At 37.5% G+C, this 22,840-nt stretch overlaps 1 protein-coding gene across 1 annotated transcript; it reads right to left on the bottom strand.

The window, feature by feature from the left end:
* Positions 1–2,931: 2,931 nt before the first annotated feature.
* ptpn9b (protein tyrosine phosphatase non-receptor type 9b) lies at positions 2,932–22,780 on the bottom strand. Its single transcript, XM_051889790.1, has 13 exons — positions 22,664–22,780; positions 20,606–20,749; positions 20,411–20,500; positions 19,068–19,192; positions 18,871–18,976; positions 12,722–12,832; positions 11,732–12,591; positions 11,510–11,606; positions 10,668–10,737; positions 10,503–10,581; positions 9,296–9,446; positions 5,479–5,686; positions 2,932–5,395 (listed from the first exon to the last, which is right to left on the bottom strand). Exons 1-13 carry the CDS (start codon positions 22,694–22,696, stop codon positions 5,172–5,174), a joined length of 2,298 nt encoding a protein of 765 aa, XP_051745750.1. The 5' UTR covers positions 22,697–22,780; the 3' UTR covers positions 2,932–5,171.
* Positions 22,781–22,840: the final 60 nt, after the last annotated feature.

The following is a 22,840-nucleotide window of genomic DNA, read 5'->3' as shown; positions in this document are numbered from 1 at the left end:
TCCAGCGAGTCATTATTTCCTCTTGGTTTGTGGGGCTTTTCATTCATCACAATCAGTGATTGATTACATTGACCAGCCAAAATATACAAGAAAGTACTTTCACCATATAAAGCCTACTGAATCTTATTCGATAGGCAGTTTTCTATAAAATATTTAAAGGCCTCTAAATTATTATTATGATTAAATAAAAAAATAAAAAAAACTGTTGTACACACTACTAACTACATGCCTTCTTTCATCCAATTGATAGTTCTGTGTATATACACTGATCAGGCATAACATTATGACCACCTTCCTAACATTGGTTGGTCCCCCTTTTGCAGCCAAAACAGCCCTGACCCGTCGAGGCATGGACTCCACTAGACCCCTGAAGGTGTGCTGTGGTATCTGGCACCAAGATGTTAGCAGCAGATCCTTTAAGTCCTGCAAGTTGTGAAGCGGGGCCTCCATGGAACGGATTTGTTTGTTCAGCACATCCCACAGATGCTCGATTGGATTGAGATCTGGGGAATTTGGAGGCCAAGTCAACACCTCAAACTCGTTGTTGTGCTCCTCAAACCATTCCTGAACCATTTTTGCTTTGTGGCAGGGCACACTATCCTGCTGAAAGAGGCCACAGCCACCAGGTCATACTGTTTCCATGAAAGGGTGTACATGGTCTGCAACAATGCTTAGGTAGGTGGTACGTGTCAAAGTAACATCCACATGGATGTCAGGACCCAAAGTTTCCCAGTAGAACATTGCCCAAAGCATCACACTGCCTCTGCCGGCTTGCCTTCTTCCCATAGTGCATCCTGGTGTCACGTGTTCCACAGGTAAGCGACGCACACGCACCCGGCCATCCACGTGATGTAAAAGAAAACGTGTTTCGTCGGACCAGGCCACCTTTCTTCCATTGCTCCGTGGTCCAGTTGTGATGCTCACATGCCCACTGTTGGCGCTTTCGGAGGAGGACAGGGGTCAGCATGGGCACCCTGACTGGCTACGCAGCCTCATACGCAACAAACCGCGATGCACTGTGTATTCTGACACCTTTCTATCAGAACCAGCATTAACTTCTTGAGCAATTTGAGCTACAGTAACTCGTCTGTTGGATCGGACCACACGGGCCAGCCTTCACTCCTCACTTGCATCAATGAGCCTTGGCCGCCCATGACCCTGTCCCCAGTTCACCACTGTTCCTTCCTTGGACCACTTTTGATAGATACTGACCACTGCAGACCAGGAACACCCCACAAGAGCTGCAGTTTTGGAGATGCTCTGACCCAGTCGTCTAGCCATCACAATTTGGCCCTTGTCAAACTCGCTCAAATCCTTACGTTTGCCCATTTTTCCTGCTTCTAACACATCAACTTTGAGGACAAAATGTTCACTTGCTGCCTAATATATCCCACCCACTAACAGGTGCCGTGATGAAGAGATAATCAGTGATATTCACTTCACCTGTCAGTGCTCATAATGTTATGCCTGATAGGTATATATACACGCACGCACAAAACAAGCTTTCAAAATTTCATCTTTTTTTTTGGCCATATAAATATTAGAAACTGCTTCAAATTGCATATTTTTGCTCTGTTTGGGCCTGAGCAAAACAGGTGTTTTTTCCTTCTCGAATTTGACCTCCATATTTTCCTATATCATACTATAAGATTCATAAAAACCTTAAAAAAACGATTTTGTCTAAAGGTTCAATGAAAGTGTCCATTTAAAAAATAATCAGACTATTATTTCATGTTAGGCTTTACAGCGTTAAAATTCTCTCACCCTTATTATTCATTTATAATTAATTTATTAAAATTAAGGTATAGGTAACAGCATAGACATTATAATGTCTATAGGTAACAGTACTTGCTATTTTGTTTTCCAGCCCTGATTCTTGTTCTGATTTGACCATTTTGAGATTGCCAATAGCTGTTAGCGCCCTCTAGTGTCAGTTCAAAAATGTACCTACAGTCTTTACAATAAATTAATATTAGTTTTACCCCCTAGCAGAGCTAGTCCTAGACTAAAATGCATGTTTGAGCTGTTTTAACTGAAAGAAACTTGTACTGACATATCTTAAAATATATCAGTGTCATTGTTTTGTCTCAAAATGCACACCAGTAATGTTTTTTCTCCTAGTGTACATTTATAAAAGCTACTTAAATACTCTAATTGAGCTAAGGCCTAATCCTGGCTTAGGCTAAGCCCTGTCTGTGAAACCGGTCCTTAATGTTTTAGTAAATTTGGATTAAATATTGTGTAAAAAAAAAAAAAAAAAAAAAAAAAAAAATTCATCTCTTTTGCTATTAAATTGTATAATATGCATTTCAGCATTATATAAGCTATCAACAGTCACCCAATATTTTTTCAATATTTTGTATAAACAATTAAGGTAGTTAATTTTAGTTTAAATCAATAGTAGGAACAATGTACAAAGTGCTGGTAAGCTTTTTATATTTATATCTAATTCCAGAAACTTTCACGGGGCCATACATAAGCTGAGGATAACATTCACCTTCTGTTATGAACAAGTACAAATCCATTTTATAATTCCTACGCAGCTTTCTGTTGGAACTGCACACAACACGCAAATCTCTTTGGTTCCAGGCGTCAATTTGATTGTTTCTTCACTACTTTTGTGTGTGAAGCTTTCAAACCAGCCATCAATAAAGATCCAAAGTGAGTCAAAGCAATATGCTGTTTGGCTCAAAATACACCAATTCGTAGCCAATTCCGAAATAAATCACTCCTTTCTGAAAACAAAACGGTTATATATTTCAATAGTCACTGTTTCACATTTCAATTCTCGTCAACTCATTTAACACACAAACGCGCTCAGTTTCAGAATAATATTCATGTTCACTACGACACTACTGCAGATGTCGGGTTAAAAAGGCCATTACTCAATCACAAGAACTTTGAGCACCAATAGAAAAAAGAACACTCACATTGCATTCCCGACTGCTTTAATAAATCAGAGCCAAGTGTGTCTTCCACTTAGTCTCATTCAAGCAGGAATCAGCTGTATAAAACAGTCAAGCATGTTCTGCACACCTGCATTGGACAAGTCAGTCAACAAGTAAACATTAGATTAGCGGGACGTTCACACATTCACTACCATCTGTCATCATACAAGCATTGATATTCAAGGAGAAAGCATTCCATAATTCTCCCAAAGACAACGTGGTTATCATCTAATCATAACATTCAAGTTCATATCTTGTATTTTTTTTTCTTTTCTTTTTGGTTCTTACATGTAAAACCTCTTTCTGTCCTATTGATTGGCAAATAGTTAAAAACTGTTAGTGGCAGCCGTGCTGATGGGTCACGTGTCTGTTTCAGTCTTGGCCCTTTTAACAGTTCACAGAGTATGAAAAAGGTTCTGCTACAGGCATCTGGAAAAATAACTGATTTGTTTTTCTCCCAAAACACAATGCTGAGTAACATAATTCCACACTGAACTAAAAAAAACAACTAAAAAAAAAAACAAAAACAAAACTGATCAGTCTTTTGTTTTGCGGTTTGACTTCTTTAGCTTATCTGTTTAAAATAGTATGCATGTTCATTTTTTCGTACCAACATTCAAATTTCAATACTGCTGAAGTTCTACAAAGGCATAAATAAAAACAGAATACAATACAGGATGTTGTATAAAATTCAAAATAAAATTTGTATACTTTTGTTTTTTTTTGTCTTTCTTTTTTTTTCCTTTTTTTTTTTTGGAAATAATTACCAGAGAGGCAAATGACGTTTTTGAGAGCAGGAAAACACCACGTATACCCCTGAGATTAAAATAAATTCCCTATATGCATGTGAGACCAGTTGTTCTACTCGCTGCCTGACACTACACACTGCGCTACGGAAAACTTGAAGGCACAAAAACTGAGGCTTTTTGACCCCAGGACTCCACACATTGCACAGCCGAAGACCCCAGTTCACTGGTAACAAAAGACTCCAACACTTCACATCAGAACGGAACACTTAAGATAATCGTGGTAACAGAATTAGTGTCCGTGCGGCTCAGGATACTTCAACTTGGGGCTCATAGTGGAAAGAGATATCTTTTTTAAGTAGAAATAAAAACAACCCAGCTGAGTCAAAGTTCATACTTTAGAGGGAGCAAGGCAGTGATTGAAGGTTAAGGGCCAGAATTCAGAGAGAATCTCACAGTTGAGACGCTCTGTGAATGATAGATGCCCTGCATTAAGGCTGGATAATCATGGATTACGGTTAGATGAAAATCAAAACTGCAGGACCTCCAGAACAGTCACCAAGATACACCATATATAACATAGTTGTGTTCTTCCTCCTCTTTTCATATTGTTTTAACCCAACATATACTTATACATATATTCTTTATATATATATATATATATACACATATATATATATATATACATATATACATATATATATATATATATATATATATATATATAAAATTCTGAAGAAAGTTAAGAGTATTATATTAAAACAAGGCTTTTCAAAGGTTGTTATGCACAATATATAAATGTATGTTACAAGATATACAAGGGTTTAAGTCACAACGATCATTACGGATACATCCAAGCATTCGACACCATACCTTTGGCTTGTAGATTAGTTTAACGATGAAGAAAACAAATAATATCAACAAAAAAAAATGGAAAGAAAACTGTTGGAACCTGTTCAGACAAATAAATTGCTATTTTAATGTGACGGAGAAGGAAAAAAAAAAGAATATTCAAGTTTTATGTTCTTACACTTTGATAAAAAGTGTGAATTTAACCCCAAGTTGAGTGATATTGAATTTCAACAACACTTTGAGCAAAAAAAAAAAAAAAAAAGAGCAGGTAATACGATAAACTGGATTTTTCAAGTTTGTCATTCCACATGTGCAAGTCAGTATTTATATTTTTATATATATATATATATATATATATATATATATATATATTATATATATAAAAAAATGCTACAACTCGTACACCAAGCCACAGTCTCCGATCTCGTCCAGATCAGAGCAAAAAGAAGGGCTTGAAAAGTGGCAGGATAAAAGCATCCTCCGCTCCTCGTTTCTATATCTCCGCATCTTCCTGGGCAGAAAAGAGGTGGCAGTGGAGTCTACCTGTAGCCATGAGAGGGGAAAAGACGGCTTCTTTTCCTTCTGTGCCTTTGCGCCCTCTCGTGCGAGTTCTGTTTTTCCTGATTCACTCGCTGTCGGTCTCCAGCTCTGTGTCGGACCACTCCACGGGCTGCAGCAGGCCGCTCTGTTGGGCGTACTCGATCACTGCTTTGTAGCAGAAGTAGTACTGGTCCCAGGTTTGGATGCTGAAAGCACGCTGCGTCCGCATGCGACGCACCGTCTGCTTAATGTCCACTGTCCCGATGTCCTCAAGACGGGAGAGACAAATGTCTAAAGTACAAAACGTGCCTGAGGGAGAAGAAAAAGGAAAGCTTGTAAAAACGCTATAATGCAGTTCAGAAATTAGATTAAAAACGTATGTAGAAACTCGCCTGTTCGGCCGATGCCTGCACTGCAGTGCACCACCACTGGGGGGCCTCCTGGAGGGCCCGTCCAATCAGGATACAGTGTTTGTAATGAGGACTCTTGTCTTTGTTTCACATGTGCCCGGAAATCCAACATGGCCGACGCTGACTTCGGAACACCAAAATCTGGCCAGCTCATATAGAGATAATGTGACACTTCCCTACATTCCCCTGTCTGAAAGAGAAGAGAACAACATTATTATACACATTAACATACATATAAAAAGGCCTTTCAACGTATCCCTTTTAACTACACAATAAGTGTTCGATCTAAGGGTGTGTTCACACTTGGCAGGTTAGGTTCAATTGACTGTTCGCAAAGACCCGCCCCCTTTAGTTACTGTTGCTACGTCCGACAAGCCATGCCGCTCTCACGTTACAAATCATGTTCAAAGCAGGTTACTTTTGAAACTAAACAAAGTCTCAAATTTAAAATGTTATATTTTTAAAGAAATTTAAACAAATTAGTGGCTCTTTAATGTGTTGTGACAGATCGTTGTAGGCCCTCAGTTCAAGCGGCTCGTGAACAGATCATCTCTTCCTACTAGTTAAAGGTGCAATATGTAAGAATTTTGCAGTAAAATATCCAAAAACCACTAGGCCAGTGTTACATATTTTGTTCACTTGAGTACTTACAATATCCCAAATGTTTGCAACTATTTGTAAATCGTAAGAAAATTGCTATTTTAACCAAGGCTCCGGGACGTGTGAGGAGTCGCCTGTCAATTGTGTCATACCCAATATTTACATGTTTTATTAGACAAGGGAACAACTGTTTTGATATATTTATAGACAGAAAAATAATTACTGTTATATAGTTCAACACGTTTAGTCTTATTGTTTAAATCCAATTTTCTTGATTTTTTGCGAGTACCATGCTTCACCATGCCTCAGAGAAAAACACTATTTTGTCAAGTAGCTAACATAGCATAATCAGATGCAGCTTTATTTTTAGTAACAGTAATACAGCATTTTCTCCATCATACAATACGTTTTAAAATTAATTGCATGCCATTTATCAACACAAGCCATCCAGAATTTATTAATATGATATTCTAAAATCTTACTGCAGGGTGCAACAAGTGTCTCACAGCAGCCACCGAGCGAACACACAGAGTAACGTTATAACATTTTCAACACACTCAAATGTATCTAATATGATAAACAGAGCTGCATTACCTCATACTCATGACCGGAAAAGCGGAAGCGGCGCTGGCGACTGTGGCATAATAAAAGTTTCGCTGCTCACGGCGTGTTGCGCAATCGCTCCAGCGGCCTCGTTCAGCTCCCACAACACTCGGTCCTGCTCTGCTTTATACTACAGTAACATTAATAATCGCATCCATGAACATGATTTCTTCCCGAGTTCTATCCCAATTCTTTTCTACCGGCCGTTGAGGTGAAGACCACATGTTCCAAGATTCCACGCTTAAACTTGCCGTCATCAAGCTACGCCTTTGTTTTGAATAGGCCTCTAGCGACCTCTAGCGGACAGAAAATATTACATATTGCACCTTTAATTTATAGCATCAAAAACATTGAATGAAAATCAGAAGAAAATGTTGTTTCAATCACGGAAAAGACGTCAGTACACACCATTTCTCAAGTTCAAGTCCACCAATGTTAATCTACTAACTCCCCTGACTGCTTTGTCAGACAAAACAGCGGATTCAGCGTTATGATTGGTTAGATCGCCTGTCAATCAAACTCCCGGCAAAGGGTCAATTAAAACGAACTCTGGTGCGATTGTTCTGTTAGTGCATTTCATTTAAATAAGTGCGAACCTTGGTGCGCACCAAAAGAACTTCGGTGCAGTTCAAATGAAATATGAACCCAACCAAAGACATCTTAACAAACCAAAAGTAGTATACGATGTCACAAGATGTGACCCTAAAAAAGACAGAATGCTCTAGCATACATTTGCTTTGTCTCATTTCTTAAATAAGACATCCTTGATGACGTATGCAGCCTCTGAAATGAGACGCAGCTATTGTTTTTCTCATAATAGGAGCTATGTTGCCCATTACAGTTTGGCACAGGAGTCGGAACACCGTTTTGACTCCTTTACACATTTAATAAGCTCTTCAATGAGTTCTCAGCTAGTAAATAGGGCTGAAACAATTAGTCGACATTATCGACAATAAAAAATTATTTTTGTTGTTGAATAGTTCATCTCATATGGCCTATTTTAAGGGCCTGCAATAACACGGTTTGACCAGTGGGACTGTAATGCAGCCATCCTGGATGCAATCCAATAGAAGACACAGAGTGCAAACGAAGCCGAACCAGTAGAGTGAGGGAAAGTTTAACCAAAATAAAATATGCAGGGCTGCCAACTCTCACGCATTCAGACGAACACAATTGACACTGTTTCTCACGCCACACGTCCATTTTCTCCTCACGCAGTGAAAAATACATCTCAGAGCAAAGAGAACACTGAATTTTAAAACTCTGTTTTAAAATTCAAACAATAAATGTGGTTTGGGCGCTCTTTAATATGACAGATTGCTGTAGCGCCTCAGTTGAAGTGGCACACGAACCGATCATCTCTTCCTCTTAACTACTATTTACAAGACGAAGTAAGCATGAATGAACATCAGAAGGTATGTTGAAAGTTACAGTACAACTTACTGAAATGTATCATGTCTCATGTAATCGCTCAATCAGTGTTTCAACCAGGGAAAGACATCAATAAAACAGCTTGTAAACAATGTCTTATAATAATACATTTACCTCAGGAAAGCCATTCAATGACCATAAACCAATAGCTAGAAAAATGAACTCTAGAGGAGCATTTTTCAAAAAACATGCACTATTTTCCATATTCATACTTTTACTCTTATTAAAAAGTTATTATACCGTTATTATTATAAAAACTGCATTATATGCAATTGTATACAAATCAGTAGTTAATTTTAACATTTAATATTATAGTAATGTACCAGCTAACTGGGTTCCCTGCCTAGTTTACAATCAAATATATCAGAATAGAAACGCAAGCTTATGAATAGAAATAGAATTGTGAAATGTGTCAATGCCCAGTCCTAATAAAAACAGTATCAGTCATTATACCATTTGGACTATTGATGACTTCTGAGGAGGACAGAAAATCTGAGGGAGATTAGTTTATTCAGTTGGCTTGAACTTCATTAAAAAGACATTTTCAAAAGCTGAAGTGATTTTCTTGTTTTACTTATTAGTTAGAATAAGTATAATTCAATATTTTAACTAACTGCAAAAGCTGAATAATCAAAGCCTACGGATAAATCTGTGAAATAATCGATGATTAGTCAACTAATTGTTCTAATAATAGTACGATTAATCGATTATCTAAATAATCGTTTGCTGCAGCACTAATGTACGCACTTACAATTTACAACATTTAGCACACAGCATTGTTTTGGATGTTCAGTAAGTTATGCCCAAAATATGTCATAAAACCTTTTTTTTTTTTTTTTTTGGTTTTGTATTTTTAGGTTCAGTGTTAAAAATGACAGTGTGAGCCCTAAGCGAACCAGGGCTAAATGTATTGTTTTCTTTTTTGGTCCGGAAACAAAAGAACTAAGAGAACTGAACTACAAGTGTGAACACACCCTCAAGCATGCTGTTCTTGGCTAGAATAAGCTGAAAAGTGGACCAGACTTTATCTTAATAGTCAAAACAGCCAGCTAATTTAAACTAGTTTAGACAAATGTCAAACCTCTATGGCAGAGCCAGAGCACATGGTATTAAAATAAAAAAAATATATAGGCAATAAAAGTTAAAAACAGACTGAGGGACTGACCTGAGTGTTAAAGAGCTCCAGGTGTGATAGCTTAAAGTCCTGAAACATCTCAATATGGACATTTCTCACCAAAAAGTACCCATAATCCTCAGTGCGGCCAGCCTCCAATGGCCAGTACTGTCCACATTTCACTCTGCCTCGCTCTACAACTCTGAGATTAACATAGATTGTTAAGAGTTATACTGGTCTTTTCTTCTTTTTTTTTACCAGGCATTAATACTTATTATAAATATGAAGAAAAAAGATACATTTAATAATAGGACATTCTATTATCAATTCATATTGTTTAAATTACTATTTGTCATTCAACTGCATAAAATGTACATAACTTTATCATAGGGCTGCAACAATAATATAATTTCACCACAATTATATTTGCATGTCAAAGAAAAAGGACAGCACGAAGAAAAGGAGTGCAATAAGTTTGCCTCACATTTTTAAATGGACATTATATAACAAACTGTTATATTTCTTTTTAGAGCTAATTTGGAATGTGTTTGATTAAATTAAAAAAAACAACAAGTCTTTTTTAAATTGAAGTATTTGACAAACCAGTACACTGCTGTTTAAATGTTTTGGGTCAGTAAAATGTTATAATGCTGTTGAAAGAAATCTCTTATACTCAACCAAGGTTTCATTTATTTGATCATTTATTTGAAGGTTGCATTGATTTGTATTACAGTAAAACAGTAATATTGTGAAATGTTATTAAAAACGGTTATCTATTTTAATATTTTAAAAATTTTAAATTTATTCCTGTGATGGCAAAGCTGTATTTTCAGCATTGTTACTCCAGTCTTCAGTGTCACATGATCCTTCAGAAATCAATCTAATATGCTGATTTGGTGCCCAAGAAACATTTCTTATTTTTACCAATGTTGAAAACGATTGTGCTGCTTAAGATTTTTGTAAAAATTAATATGCTTTAAGGATTCTTTGATGCATAGAAAGTTTAAAAGAACAGCATTTATTTGAAATAGAACAATGTAAAAGTCTTTACTGTCACTTTTGATCAATTTTATGCATCCTTTCTGAAAAAAGATTATTTCTTTAAAAACTAAAATCTCACTGACCCCTAACTTTTGAACAGTACTATATTTGTTAGTTGCAGCCCTCTATTACATTATGTGTCCAAAATCCTGTTAAAGCATCATTAAAACATTTCTTAAAGGAAAAGCAATATAATGTTTTATAGAAGGAAACTAACCTTGTAGTCATAACAATGATTAAAACCACTTGCTCCCACACCATTCGCCAAAAGTCCTCAAACGTTTTTGGCAAAGGCCCTGAAACAAGCCAAACTTTTACATTTACACATGTACATGTGTACTTCACAACACAATGTTTAGCTCTGAAAAACAAAAAGTCTCACCCTGAGTAGCGATGTAAGAATTACTCCTCTTGTAACCATCCATGAAACTTGCGTTGATGTAGTCAGACGTCTATAAAAAAAAAAATAATAATAATAATCATTAAATTAATAAGTGTTATCAGTTAGTGTTGCCAAAAGTACAGACTTTGGTACCAAGTCGGTACTAAAATGTAAAAAATGTGACGCTTTGAGCGGACTCGTAAACACCTCTGATTGGCCATTGTGTTCACACACTCATCAGATATGTCTGTGATTGGCTACAACGTTTCAAAAACATGTTGTAAATATGATGCTCTTCACCGAGCGCTTACACAGATACACACGGGAGCATTTGAAAGCAGGCATCTATCAGCGGACCGGTCCGCTGACAGATGTATACTTTTAAATGCTCCCGCTTTCAAACGCTCCCGTGCGCTGATCATTGTAGCCAATCACAGACATACATGTTGAGAGCATGAACACAATGGCCAATCAGAGGTGTTTACGAATCCGCTCAACAGCGCTCAAAGCATCACATTTTTTAAATTTCAGTACCAACTTGGTATCGAAGTCGGTACTTTTGACAACACTATTATCGGTAACTAAAACTAATATATTAAAAATCATTTTCAGTAATTGATATAAAGCTAAAAACAATATATAAACATTAAATACTTTAAAAAATTAAAAGAAAATTGAAAATGTTGGCAACTGAAAAAGTTTCAGTTAAAATACTAAAATTTCTAAAACTAAAACAGAAATACATATAAATTAAAGTTAAACAGAAATATTAAATAAAACGCCTGCAATGACCAATGACAATCATGAAGAAGATCATAAGGGGAAATGGGCATTACTCTGACCTCGTCGTCCTCATCATTGAGTGGACAGAGTCGAACGCGTGATTGGTCAAGGCAAAGGACATCACTGTAGCGATTCTTTATCTGGTTAGAGGCTTTCCTGTCAGAATAAACATCATATTTATACAAGTAAACACATTCTTGGTCTGTAAATGTATCGTCAATTACATTTACAGACAAAGAAGTGTATAATATGTCAAATACCCAAATGCAAATGTCACTTACTTAGAGTAGTCAAAGGTTCCAGCAGGAGGTTCCTTGCGGATCTCCTCGTACTCCTGATAAATGCCCTTCTTCTTTTTGCGTTTCACGTGCTGCACCAGATCCTGCACGCTCATTCCGCCTGGCTCAGCCACATGCACAGACAACGCAGCCGTTTCCATCGTCGTTCCCGGTAACCAGCTCATATCTGGGGCGGGGCTGTGATGGAAGGGTGGCGGCCTTGATTTCAGTGGGAGGGGTGGAACGCCATCTCCTCCGTCCATTTCCTCTTCCAGAAACTCCATATCCTGTTGCCTGTCCTCGGCACCATTGCCATCCTGCCTACTGTCGACTAAACATGCTCCTTCCACACCCATAGTCCCTCCTCCTCTTGGTACTATAGCACCGGCTGTGTGTTTTTGATGCAGGGGTGTGTCTGGTGGCGTGTCTGACTGTGGGGGCGGCTGACGGCCACGCCCATTGACAACATTGGCGTTGGCCCCCGAAAAGGCCCCGCAACCTGGCAGCACAGAGCCATTCCAATGCGCGTGCCCTGGTGTCCTGTGGTTCTGCAGGTTGGCATTGCCGTCATCTAGTATGGTGCAGTTCGAGTTCAGTCCGTCCCCCAAGAGGGTGGCCCCTGAAGTATTGGCAGTTAAGGGGTCAGCTGAGGTGTTCTGGCCGTGCTCCATGGAGTAGGAGCGGAGCAGACTGCCCAAGCAGTCCGCAGTGACGTAGGAAGAGTTATTAGGGTGATTGGGGCTGGAGTTGACACAGGACTGGATCCAGGCAATGTGACTATACTGTGACGAGCCACCCAAATGTTCTGGAAGGGAGCTAACCGGGATGTGATTAACCAGTTCGTGGGCTTTTACAGTGCACACCTAAAGAGGTAGAAACAAATAAAAATAAATTACACAAATATAAATAAGCAATCACAAGTTACTCCAACCTCCCAAGAGTTTCAAAGAGTTTACTGTTTGCATATTCAGTTCTACAAAGCTCTAGACATACCCTCTCTCTCAGTTTCTCTCTCACAAACAGACGGAGTACCGCAAACGGTGCTCGGAACCACAGCGGAGACGACACAATGAAGACGCATTTCAGACGAGCAGGGAAAGCCCCCTAAATCACAAAAAAGACAGACAGTAAGCACAATACACAAAGGACTGTGGCATTTCCATTCACAGACCCACCCATTAAACAAACCCTCTAAAAAAAAAATAAATAAAGAATATACACAATAGTTAGAAAGTTTGAGGTCAGTAAAATTTTTAAACATTTCTTATGCCCATGAAGGCTGCATTTATTGAATGTACAGTAAAAACAATATTCTGAAATATTATTATAATTTAAAATAACTTTTTTCTGGTTTAATAATATATTTTAACATGTAATTTATTCCTGTGATGGCAAAGCTGAATTTTTAACAGCCATTAAGGCCCATTTACACCAAAAACGATAATTATAAAGATAACTTTATTAGTATCCAGGGCTTGACGCTTACTTATTTCCCAAGGAACACATGTGCTCGTAAGTTGAAGACTTTAGGGGCGCATTAAAAACTTTAGGAGCGCAATGCAAACTTTCCAATGTGTTTTAGCTTAATAAGGGAATATAAAGAGACATTATAAGGAGAATAACAAAAGTACACAAGGTTTTTAAATATTTTTGCTTCAAACGGTTTTAATAATTATGTAACGTTAATTATTTATAGTCCTATTATTCTGCCCTTACTATGGCATCTCTCTTCCCAAAGTTAGACAGAGAGATAAACTCTTTCCAACACATAGGTTTGTGGGAGAATGCTGCTTTAGGTGTTGTTCACATATCACGTCTAAAAATGCGTGGAAAGCGCGGCCGCATCGCTTTCTCCTTCTTTCCAAAGCGTTTGCGCTTCCGTGGCGTCTGTTGTTGCTGTGCAACCATGAACTGCGCTCTCCACGAGGAGTAGGAAGTTTCAGCAAAGGATTAATTGATTTCTAGCCCTTGCATTAGCTTTACTACTAGATATATTTATGGAGACGAGATATAAAAACCACCCTGTACAGCTATGATCGGCTGAGCTTTCAATGTTTTGTTACGGAAAGGCCGAAGCTGATCGGTTGGTTCTTGTCACATGACCTGCGGTGCGCTTGCGGCATTCTGAAAAGTTGAGAATTTTTCATTTCGATGCGCATGGAAAACGCACCGCATGCGCGTCGCATTATGAGCGCGCCTACATTTGAAATAACTGACTTGGGCAAAAAGAAGCGATATGTGAACGGCCCTTTATTCCACACCACGATGAATATGTTGAAACAGAGTGATACTACAGACAGGAGATGTAAATATAATGGAACTACTTAGTTATCTCCAACAACATAACATTAATATGAATTCCTTTTATGTAGTTCTTAAAATGTCTGAAATTCTACATTATACAGCTTTATAAATAGTAAATTTAATAAATTGATTACAAATTAATCATAACACTTACAGAAAATGCTTTCTACAGAGGATCACAAGATGAATGGCTGCTTCAAGTTCCTTCTGTGTTGTACTAACTTTAACTGATGCAATTAACTGAATTTAACTGTCTTGGAATGTTACTTTGGAAACTATTTTTTAAATAAAGCTACTATGTATTGGAATCAATAGCAAACATTAAACATTTAATAATAGAGTACCTCAGGGATGACGTGTTTTTGTAGGCAAAACCCAGAAGCGAGTTAGCATTTTAGGACTTCCAGTTCCATCGCCCCGAAGTCAATGGGTTTTTTGAATGGGTTTTTGCTAAATCGCCTGAAATAAGGTCTGTGGTTAACAAAGCCTCTAAATATTTTCACGTTTTGATCTATGACATAAAACACACCAGTTATAAGCCGCTTGTAATTTTTTAAACCTTTAATGTGTCTTAAAAACGGCGGTTGCTAACAAATTGCTAAAAGGGACTACTTCCTTTGGCAGGGACTTTAGACGTCATTATGACAAACAGGACATTTGGACAGCATTTCTCATGAAAAAGTGGATAAGTATTCATTCACAGCGCAGATCATAATCAGCGAGCATGTTTTTAAATAAAATTGTTTTCTAAATAAAGTTTGAGAAAGCTTGGTGGTGGTGGTGACGTTGATAGACAAAACGTGTAAGTGTCATAACCCTTTGTTAAACACAGAGCTTATTTTTTGCGATTTTCCAAAAGTCTATGGGAAAAATGCATAGGCTTTCGATCGAGGGAACCCGTGCGCCGCTAACTTCCGGTTTGGCCTACAAAAACACGTCATCCCTGAGGTACTCTATTGATCCAGAACTATGTAGTTATTTATAGTCCTACTTTAAACTGCATTTAGGCATGTGACGTGTCAAATTTTCATTTAACAATAATTGCTGAAGCTTTTATCATAGTAGCCTATATGGTATCACATAGCCTACTGAATTAGGTTAGAATAAAGTGTTGTCCCAGGTTTAATAACCGTTTTCTTACAATACAAAGAATTCTGACATTTAAATATACAATATCGTCCTTGGTATGAACGGCCTATATTGAGTTTCAGTATCACATGAAATCATTCTATGCTGATTTGGTGCTCAGGGAATATTTCTCATTTCACAACATTATCTATGTTGAAAGATGTGCTATTTAATATTCTTGTGGAAACTGTGATGCATTTTTTTTCAGTATACTTTGAAAAGTTTATTTATATACTGTTGTAAAAATGTAAAAGTTTTTACTGTCACTTTTGATTAACTTAATGTGTCCTTGCTGAATAAAGTTTTAAAACGTATTCATTTCTTTAGAAAAAAAAAAAAACGCTTACTGACCCGAAACGTTTTAACGGTGCCGTATCTGTGAATACACTATATGCCAATTAATCATGTGTGCCTGCTGAACCATCTGCATTAATAGGCAGTACATCCCCTCTTTACTGCAGCTTCCACTATTCTGGGAAGGCATTAGATGTTGGGAATTTGCTTCCATTCAGAGACTACAGCATCAGCGAGTTCAGGCAGTGAAGATGAGTGATGGGATCTGGCTCGCAGTCTGCGTTCCAATACATCCCAAAGGTGTTCAGTGGGGTTCAGGTCCAGACTTTGAGCAGGCCAGTCAAGTTCTTTCACACTAAACTCAGTAAATAATGTCTTTTATGGATCTTGCTATGAGCACAGGGGCAAAAAGGGCTTGTCTCTTTCTACTAAAAATGTTTGTCTAAGAAGGCCGTGCGACTGTGTGCTAGGTTGTACGCACCTGTTATGAGCGGAGCTAAAGAAAAATCTGTTAATTAAAAGGGGCTGTCTACATACATTTCACTATTTCTGGACAAAGCAAAGAGACTTTGTCTCATGTTGCACTCTCAGAATTATCCTTCTAAGGTCTAATTAACAGTCTCCCTAAATAGCAGGACTCAATGACTTGAACAATTTTCAAGACATTTCTCAAGATCTGGTCATTATTTCCTTCATTGCCACTTTTTTTGAACCAGAGGAACCACTTTTTTTTTTAAACCAAACAATCACTGTTTCCAAGGAGAAGATTCAAAATGCAAGAACTAAAACACTGCAAATCTAGTTAAACAAACTCAAGAAATAATAATGCTTAATCATTTTCATTTACACTACCACTCAAATGAGGGTCAGTAAGTTTTTTGTTTGTTTATGAAAGGAATTAGAACTTATCCAGCAAAGATGCATTAATTTAGCCAAAGCTGACAGTAAATATCTTTACATTGTTACTAAAGATTGTTACTAAATAAAGATTGTTACTTTAATGTTTGCTATTGATTGTTACTAAATAAATGCTGTTCTATTCATCAAAGAATCCTGAAAAAAAAATGTATCCCGGTTTCCACAAAAATGTTAAGCAGCACAACTGTTTTCACCATTGATAATAATAAAAGTTTCTTGAGCCGCAAATCACCACATTAGAATGATTTCTGAAGGATCATGTGACACTAAAGACTGGAGTAATTATTCTGAAAATTCAGCTTTGCCATCTCAGAAATAAATTACATTTAGTAATATATTAAAACTGAAAACTGTTACTTTTAAGTTGTAAAAATATTTCACAATAATATTACTGTTTACTGTATTTTGGATCAAATAAATGCAGCCTTGGTGAACATAAGAGACTTCTTTCAAAATCTAGTGAACTCAAACTTTTGAATGTTAGTGTATATGAACAAAAGTAGCACAGCAATAAACAGCAATGCATTATCAACATTTTGTTCACTAAATATCGCAATATGAAAAGTTGTCGCCATTTTTAAATGTATTATTTATTTATTTTATTTTATTGCTGGATAAATAAGTGTTACAATGTGGTCAGAAGGCACAAAGACTAAGGAGATTCAAAAAACAAAACAGCCTTTATTAATAATCCCAAAAATCTGAATGAACACGCAGGAGAATAATGCAAACCACACAATGCATAAACGAGAACTGACCAAGAACGACTGAAACACAGCGCTAAATGAACAGGGGTAGATCAAAGGAAAGTAAACTAGACATATGTTAAATTAATACATAACTATAGAAACAAACAAGAACATAATTAGTAACCAATGAAACCGAAACTAAACAGAGCGGGGAAATAGGAACTAAAGGAAACAGAACAGAATGTCAAAATAAGCGCCCACATAACAGAACATAAAACTGACAATAAGCTTGTTGGACTATTGTTTGTATAACAGTTAGTCCCGATCCTCAAATCTGACTGGACGAGAGGCTTTCTAAGACAGCTGATATTTCACCAGTATCAGCACTGCTAGTCTCTGCATGTTCTAGACAGGCTGTCAGACAGTGCAGTTACATTATTACGCCACTAGGTGGCAGCCAGGGACTGTCCTTCCCCTTATTTACACTGCAAGCGTCTGCGGCGCGGCTACCGGAGATGATCCGCGGCTGCTCTAGTCAATGCTCGTGTTTACACCAGCCGCGCCGTGGCACGTTTCAGAAGCGTCCCAGAAGCTTTTTGACGAATGCTGCGTCCAAGCCGTGCAGCTCAAATACAAAATAAAGTCAAAATAATCACCCTGTGAAGACTCCTGCTCATATTTCACATCACTAGGAAGCCAGAAATTGATGACAAGAGATTCAAAGGTGAAAAACTTAACATTTTTTGTCCTTGTCATTCATAACTGGACTTTTAAGTGTATTAACTTCGTCTGTAGGCTACAGCAAAATAAAGTAAGGCATAGCCGGATAAAAAATAAACCGGACAAAATATATCCATTTAGCCATTAAAAACATGAAAAATCAAGAAAAAAACAACGTTGGACAGGCAAATCCATTGGTTTCGCGAATCCAGCCGCTTCGCTTCTGAAATGCTTCTGGTGTGAGTTGACACCGCGTAGAGGACGGAACAAAACCTCGCCGGAGCCATAACGCGCCGCAGACGCGTCCAGTGTAAACAAGGGGTTTGAGTGAGTCATTAAACCATTCATTTCACTAATACGTTCAAAAACGCTAATTCATTCAATGAAACTAGGTGTTGAAATTATTTTAACTTTGAGGACCACTTTACAAGGCTCAACTGACCAGCAATGTGTCACTGGGGTAAAGCTGAAGCTGACGCTTCACTTCATAGACCAATGGCATTGATTCATTTAATTGACCAGCACAGATGCCCTTAAACGTTGACAGGATACTACGACAAAGATTTCGCTTTCCTCTTCAGACATTGCAAACTTACTTTTTTTTTCCACGAATATATGACTTGACCTAAAGAAGGACAGACGCAGGTAATCACACACACTCAGTTGATCTCTCTCACTCGCTGTCTGTTTAGGTTTGTTTAGTACAAATCTACGGAAGCCCTGTAAGCCTTCTTAAGTAAAAAAAAGAGCCAGTTGGCGGGAAAAAATACATTCTTCACACTTGTTATCATTATTAACTTATTTAACACTCAATACACATGCATAAAGTGTAAAACAAGAAGGGCATAGTCTTATGGAAAAAAAAACACGCGCGAACATCGCGGTTGCGGCAGTCGCTTGCATTCCTCAGTGGTTGGCTTGTCTATATAGCAGTAATAAAATACAGTCCTAATAACTGTAAATACAGATGACAGATGAAAAGCTTCATATATCTCAAAAGAGCAAATCCAAACCCCACCGAGTTCTATTGATGCCATATGAGCACACTGTGAAACAGACAGATGGTCTTAACAGCATAAAAACACTTACTTTAAGCAGATTCAAAATCTTGACGCAAAGCTCATAGTCAAAATTGCCATATGTAGAGTTAGTCATATCATAGATGAAAATGAGCCCATCTCTCTGTGTCTGAACACTAGGGGGGAGAGAAAGATGTTTTAGATGAAGATGCAGAGCCATTAACCACATTAAATTTGATCAGATTTATGGATGTGGTCTATTTTTACCTCTCAATGGCCTTGTCCAGCTGATATATAATAGCTTGAAGAACAGCCTTATGGGTAGTGAGGTCTGGCCGATGGAGACGTGCTGTAAAAAGTGCCAAAGCTGCACCTTTCGCGTCACGGCCGGGCTATACACACAAAAGCCAAATTAATGCATTCACAACGAACACACACAACAACATACTTGAAATGAATGCATATAAAACATACATTACTAGCAACTAATACACAGACACACATTACCAGCATGTGCAAGTGAAACCAGTCAATGCAGCCAACCAATTTAATGTAGAAGATGCATTAAAGCTGATTATTCCTTATATCATTGGAACAGTTCTCTTGCATGCTCAGTGATCAGAAAACTGTTTAAGATGTGATGAATACATCAGGCCTGCCTACACAAACAATTGAGCAAATTGTATACAGCATGGCCCTGAATGAAAAATGGCTGAAACAAACAGTAACGTCCAGACTAAACAAAGATCATAGAACTGCTCTGTGTGTGATGGTGTAAGATCAGAGATTAAATTTCCTGTGCCGTCACTTTAGCAATGATGGTGGCCTTTATTTTCTTCTTTATTTACGGGAACAGTAAATATGAATGATTGCGACTTACGCAGTTTTTCGTTCGCATAATCTGAAAGTGATTAAAAATTCTTGTGCCCAAATTCTTCTTGTAGTTGCAGTTGGCTAAAGTTTGGGTTTCTTACTGAGAGTCTTTAGTTCTTCTGTTTTTCACAAAGTGCAAACGCAGATATAAACCACTGTTTAAAAGTTTGGGCATTTCTGGGGGAATTTTTTAAATAAAAGTATCTTATGCTCACCAAGCCTGCATTTATTTGATCATAAATACAATAAAAAAATACAGTTATTCCTTTTTTCAGCAGCATTTACTTGAGATAAAAATCTTTTGTAACATTTTATAAGTTTTTACTTATGATCAATTAAATGCACCCTCGCCAATATAATAAAAGTATCGATTTCTTAAAATAAACAAATAAATAAAATTCTTAATGACCCCAAACTTTTAACAGTGTACCAACAACATTTTCGTCAGTTAAAATGAAAATTGATCAGAAAGCTCATTACATTCATGTAAATTTAAGTGATGGACTAAATGATCAGATGACTGAAAATGTCAAAAAACTTAAATAGTTTTTAGCATCTGACTACGAAAGCCGATCCGACCACAAGAACAACAATGACTTGAGTCTACAAATCATGCCATCTCCAATCTGCACAACTAAAATGTTCTTTCAGCAGAGAAGCAACTGCGAACTTGTCACAGCCAAAAAGCTGATCTGTTCATTAGTAATGTTCACACGTTCATTTGAAATAATACTCACCAGAACTGTGAATTTCCCACTGAGTAACTCGCTCCTTAAAGGCTCCTCATTTGGGTTAATATTGTAGATGCCTTCCTTTATTCTGGTGTTCTGCAGACACACACACAAGCATTAGAATGTAAATGGACTCTCTCATACAGTATATTGAGTGCTATCATATGACACACACACACTTTTTACATTAGGGTACTGTACCTTGTAAGCTTGGAAGAGGTCAATGGCTCTGGAAACATCAAACTTTCTTGCCATGAGGAACTTAACCGCTGTCATCTGACTGAAAAGATCTGCATTCTGAGACTGTTCCCGACATCTCAGCTCAGCCAGAAACTCCTCCACCGCCTGGCACACACACAAACATAAATTTCATCTAAAAAACCATGTTCAATGTCAGTTACACAGCATCTCTTTTCTTATATTTGTATATTTATTTTAATAAATGTTTTCCTATATAGTGTTGATTTTGTCTGTCTGCTATTACTAATGCTAAAAATATATAAATCTTGTTGATAAATCAGTTGATATTTGGCATTCTGAGATTATCGGCATGCCACTAACTGTGCTGCTTAGCCAAAGTTTGGATGATTAGCATGACACCATCTGGCTGCAAACAGCATCCGTTTCATTGACAGCCTTTCAAAAGTCACTGTTTATTCTGGCAAAATACACTGAGATGAATGGGAATGCTAATGAATGCCTTTCTCCAGGTATTATTATTATCGAGGAAATAATAACTCTCCCTTGTCCAATCCAAAATCTACCAACAGCCTTGTCAATGAATATGGCATCTGTTTTCAGATAGTTTTAGTGAATTTTGAGTGAATTGTTATGTAATTATTTCAGCACTGTGCACTGAAGTGTACATTCAAAAATGTAGGGGCAGTAAAAAAAAAATAAAATAAAAGAAATTTTTAATCAGCATAGATGGATACACAAGATATTTCAAATAAATGATGTTCTTTGGAACTCTCCATTAATCAAAATTATCCTGAATAAAATGCAACATAGTTTCCATAAAAATATTTTCAACATTGATAAGAAATGTTTCTTGAGCAGTAAATCAGCATATTAGAATGATTTCTGAGGGATCATGTGACACTGAAGACGAGTAATGAATGCTGAAAATCAGCTTTGCCAACACAAGAATAAATTACATTAAAACACATTAAACAGAAAAAAAGTTTTTATATTGTAATATTATTTCAGAGTTTTTGCTGTACTTGCTGTATGTTTGATCAAATAAATGCAGCCTTAGTTTGCAGAAGAGACTTCTTTTAAAATCTTACTGACCTCAAAGTTTTAGTTTATTTATTTATTAGGCTATAATAACATTCTAACCATCCCACCCTCTAGTTATCCATATTACCAACCATGTAATCCCACTAGTTAATGCAGTAATAACGTTCCAGTCTTTCTATAGTAGCTACCTCACATTACCTGATTTTCCAAAAGGTTTCCAATAGCAAAAATGAACCAGTTTTGCCAATGCAAAAAATACAAATATTTACTTCTGCAGTGCCCAAAGATGATACTACTCAATCAAATGTATGTGCAGAAGCAGGAGGATGATCTGACATCTGTAAAAAAAGACGGATCGTGTTGACAGACGTTATGCTACACTCACATTACACCGTTTCCTCAACGAGTCAGAACAAATGACACCTCCAGCACTAGATGAGTGTTCACACGGTGGTGAGACAGACAGACAGACAGAAGTGATACCTGTCTTACATTTTCCAGCACTGGAGCACATCACACACCCGGTTCGCTGTTATTTACCGACAGCGACATGGACATTCATATATCCTCACGTATGACAGGACAGAGATGCAGAACTGTGTTAGAATAGCTTTATTTAATGCAGTCATGCTGGTTTAAAACTAAACAGACTACATTGAGCGCGAGTCGCATTCACGTTGTATGCCAACCTAATGCACATGTAAGAGTCGTTTTCTAATATACCAGTTCCCCAAAAATCTACAGTCATAACTATCAATAAATATTTAATAAACCGTAATATATGTGCATTATTCTGTTAAGCGTCGCTTGCTCGCTAACACGGCTAGCATTTACCCCAGCTACCTCCAAAAGATCCACAGGGCCGCGATTCGCATTAACACCCTTGTTAATAAATAAACCACAGTCTATAGTATCTGGCATATCACCATAATACATGCTACAAAGGAGCTGGTGGCGGCTCAGCGTGAAACGCCACGGAATCGACGAAGGACTTGTGAAAATATTTAGGTATCTTACCACCTCCTCTTGAGTTGTCAGGGCTTCCGCCATCTTGAAGCCTGAGCAGCAACGTCTACGGGCGCGCCCTCTCTACTGTCGGGAACGCGCCGCTGGTGCCTGTCAAGCGGCGTGCATCAGGATAGGCGCGCATGCGCAGTAGGTAATGTGGTGAAAGCTTAGAAGTGAGCACACAAG

This window comes from Ctenopharyngodon idella, chromosome 1 (genome assembly GCF_019924925.1).
Source record: "Ctenopharyngodon idella isolate HZGC_01 chromosome 1, HZGC01, whole genome shotgun sequence".
In the NCBI taxonomy this organism is placed as follows: Eukaryota; Metazoa; Chordata; class Actinopteri; order Cypriniformes; family Xenocyprididae; genus Ctenopharyngodon; species Ctenopharyngodon idella.
The sequence above is the reverse complement of the archived record's forward strand: the minus strand, read 5'-3'. Positions and strand labels throughout refer to the sequence as shown.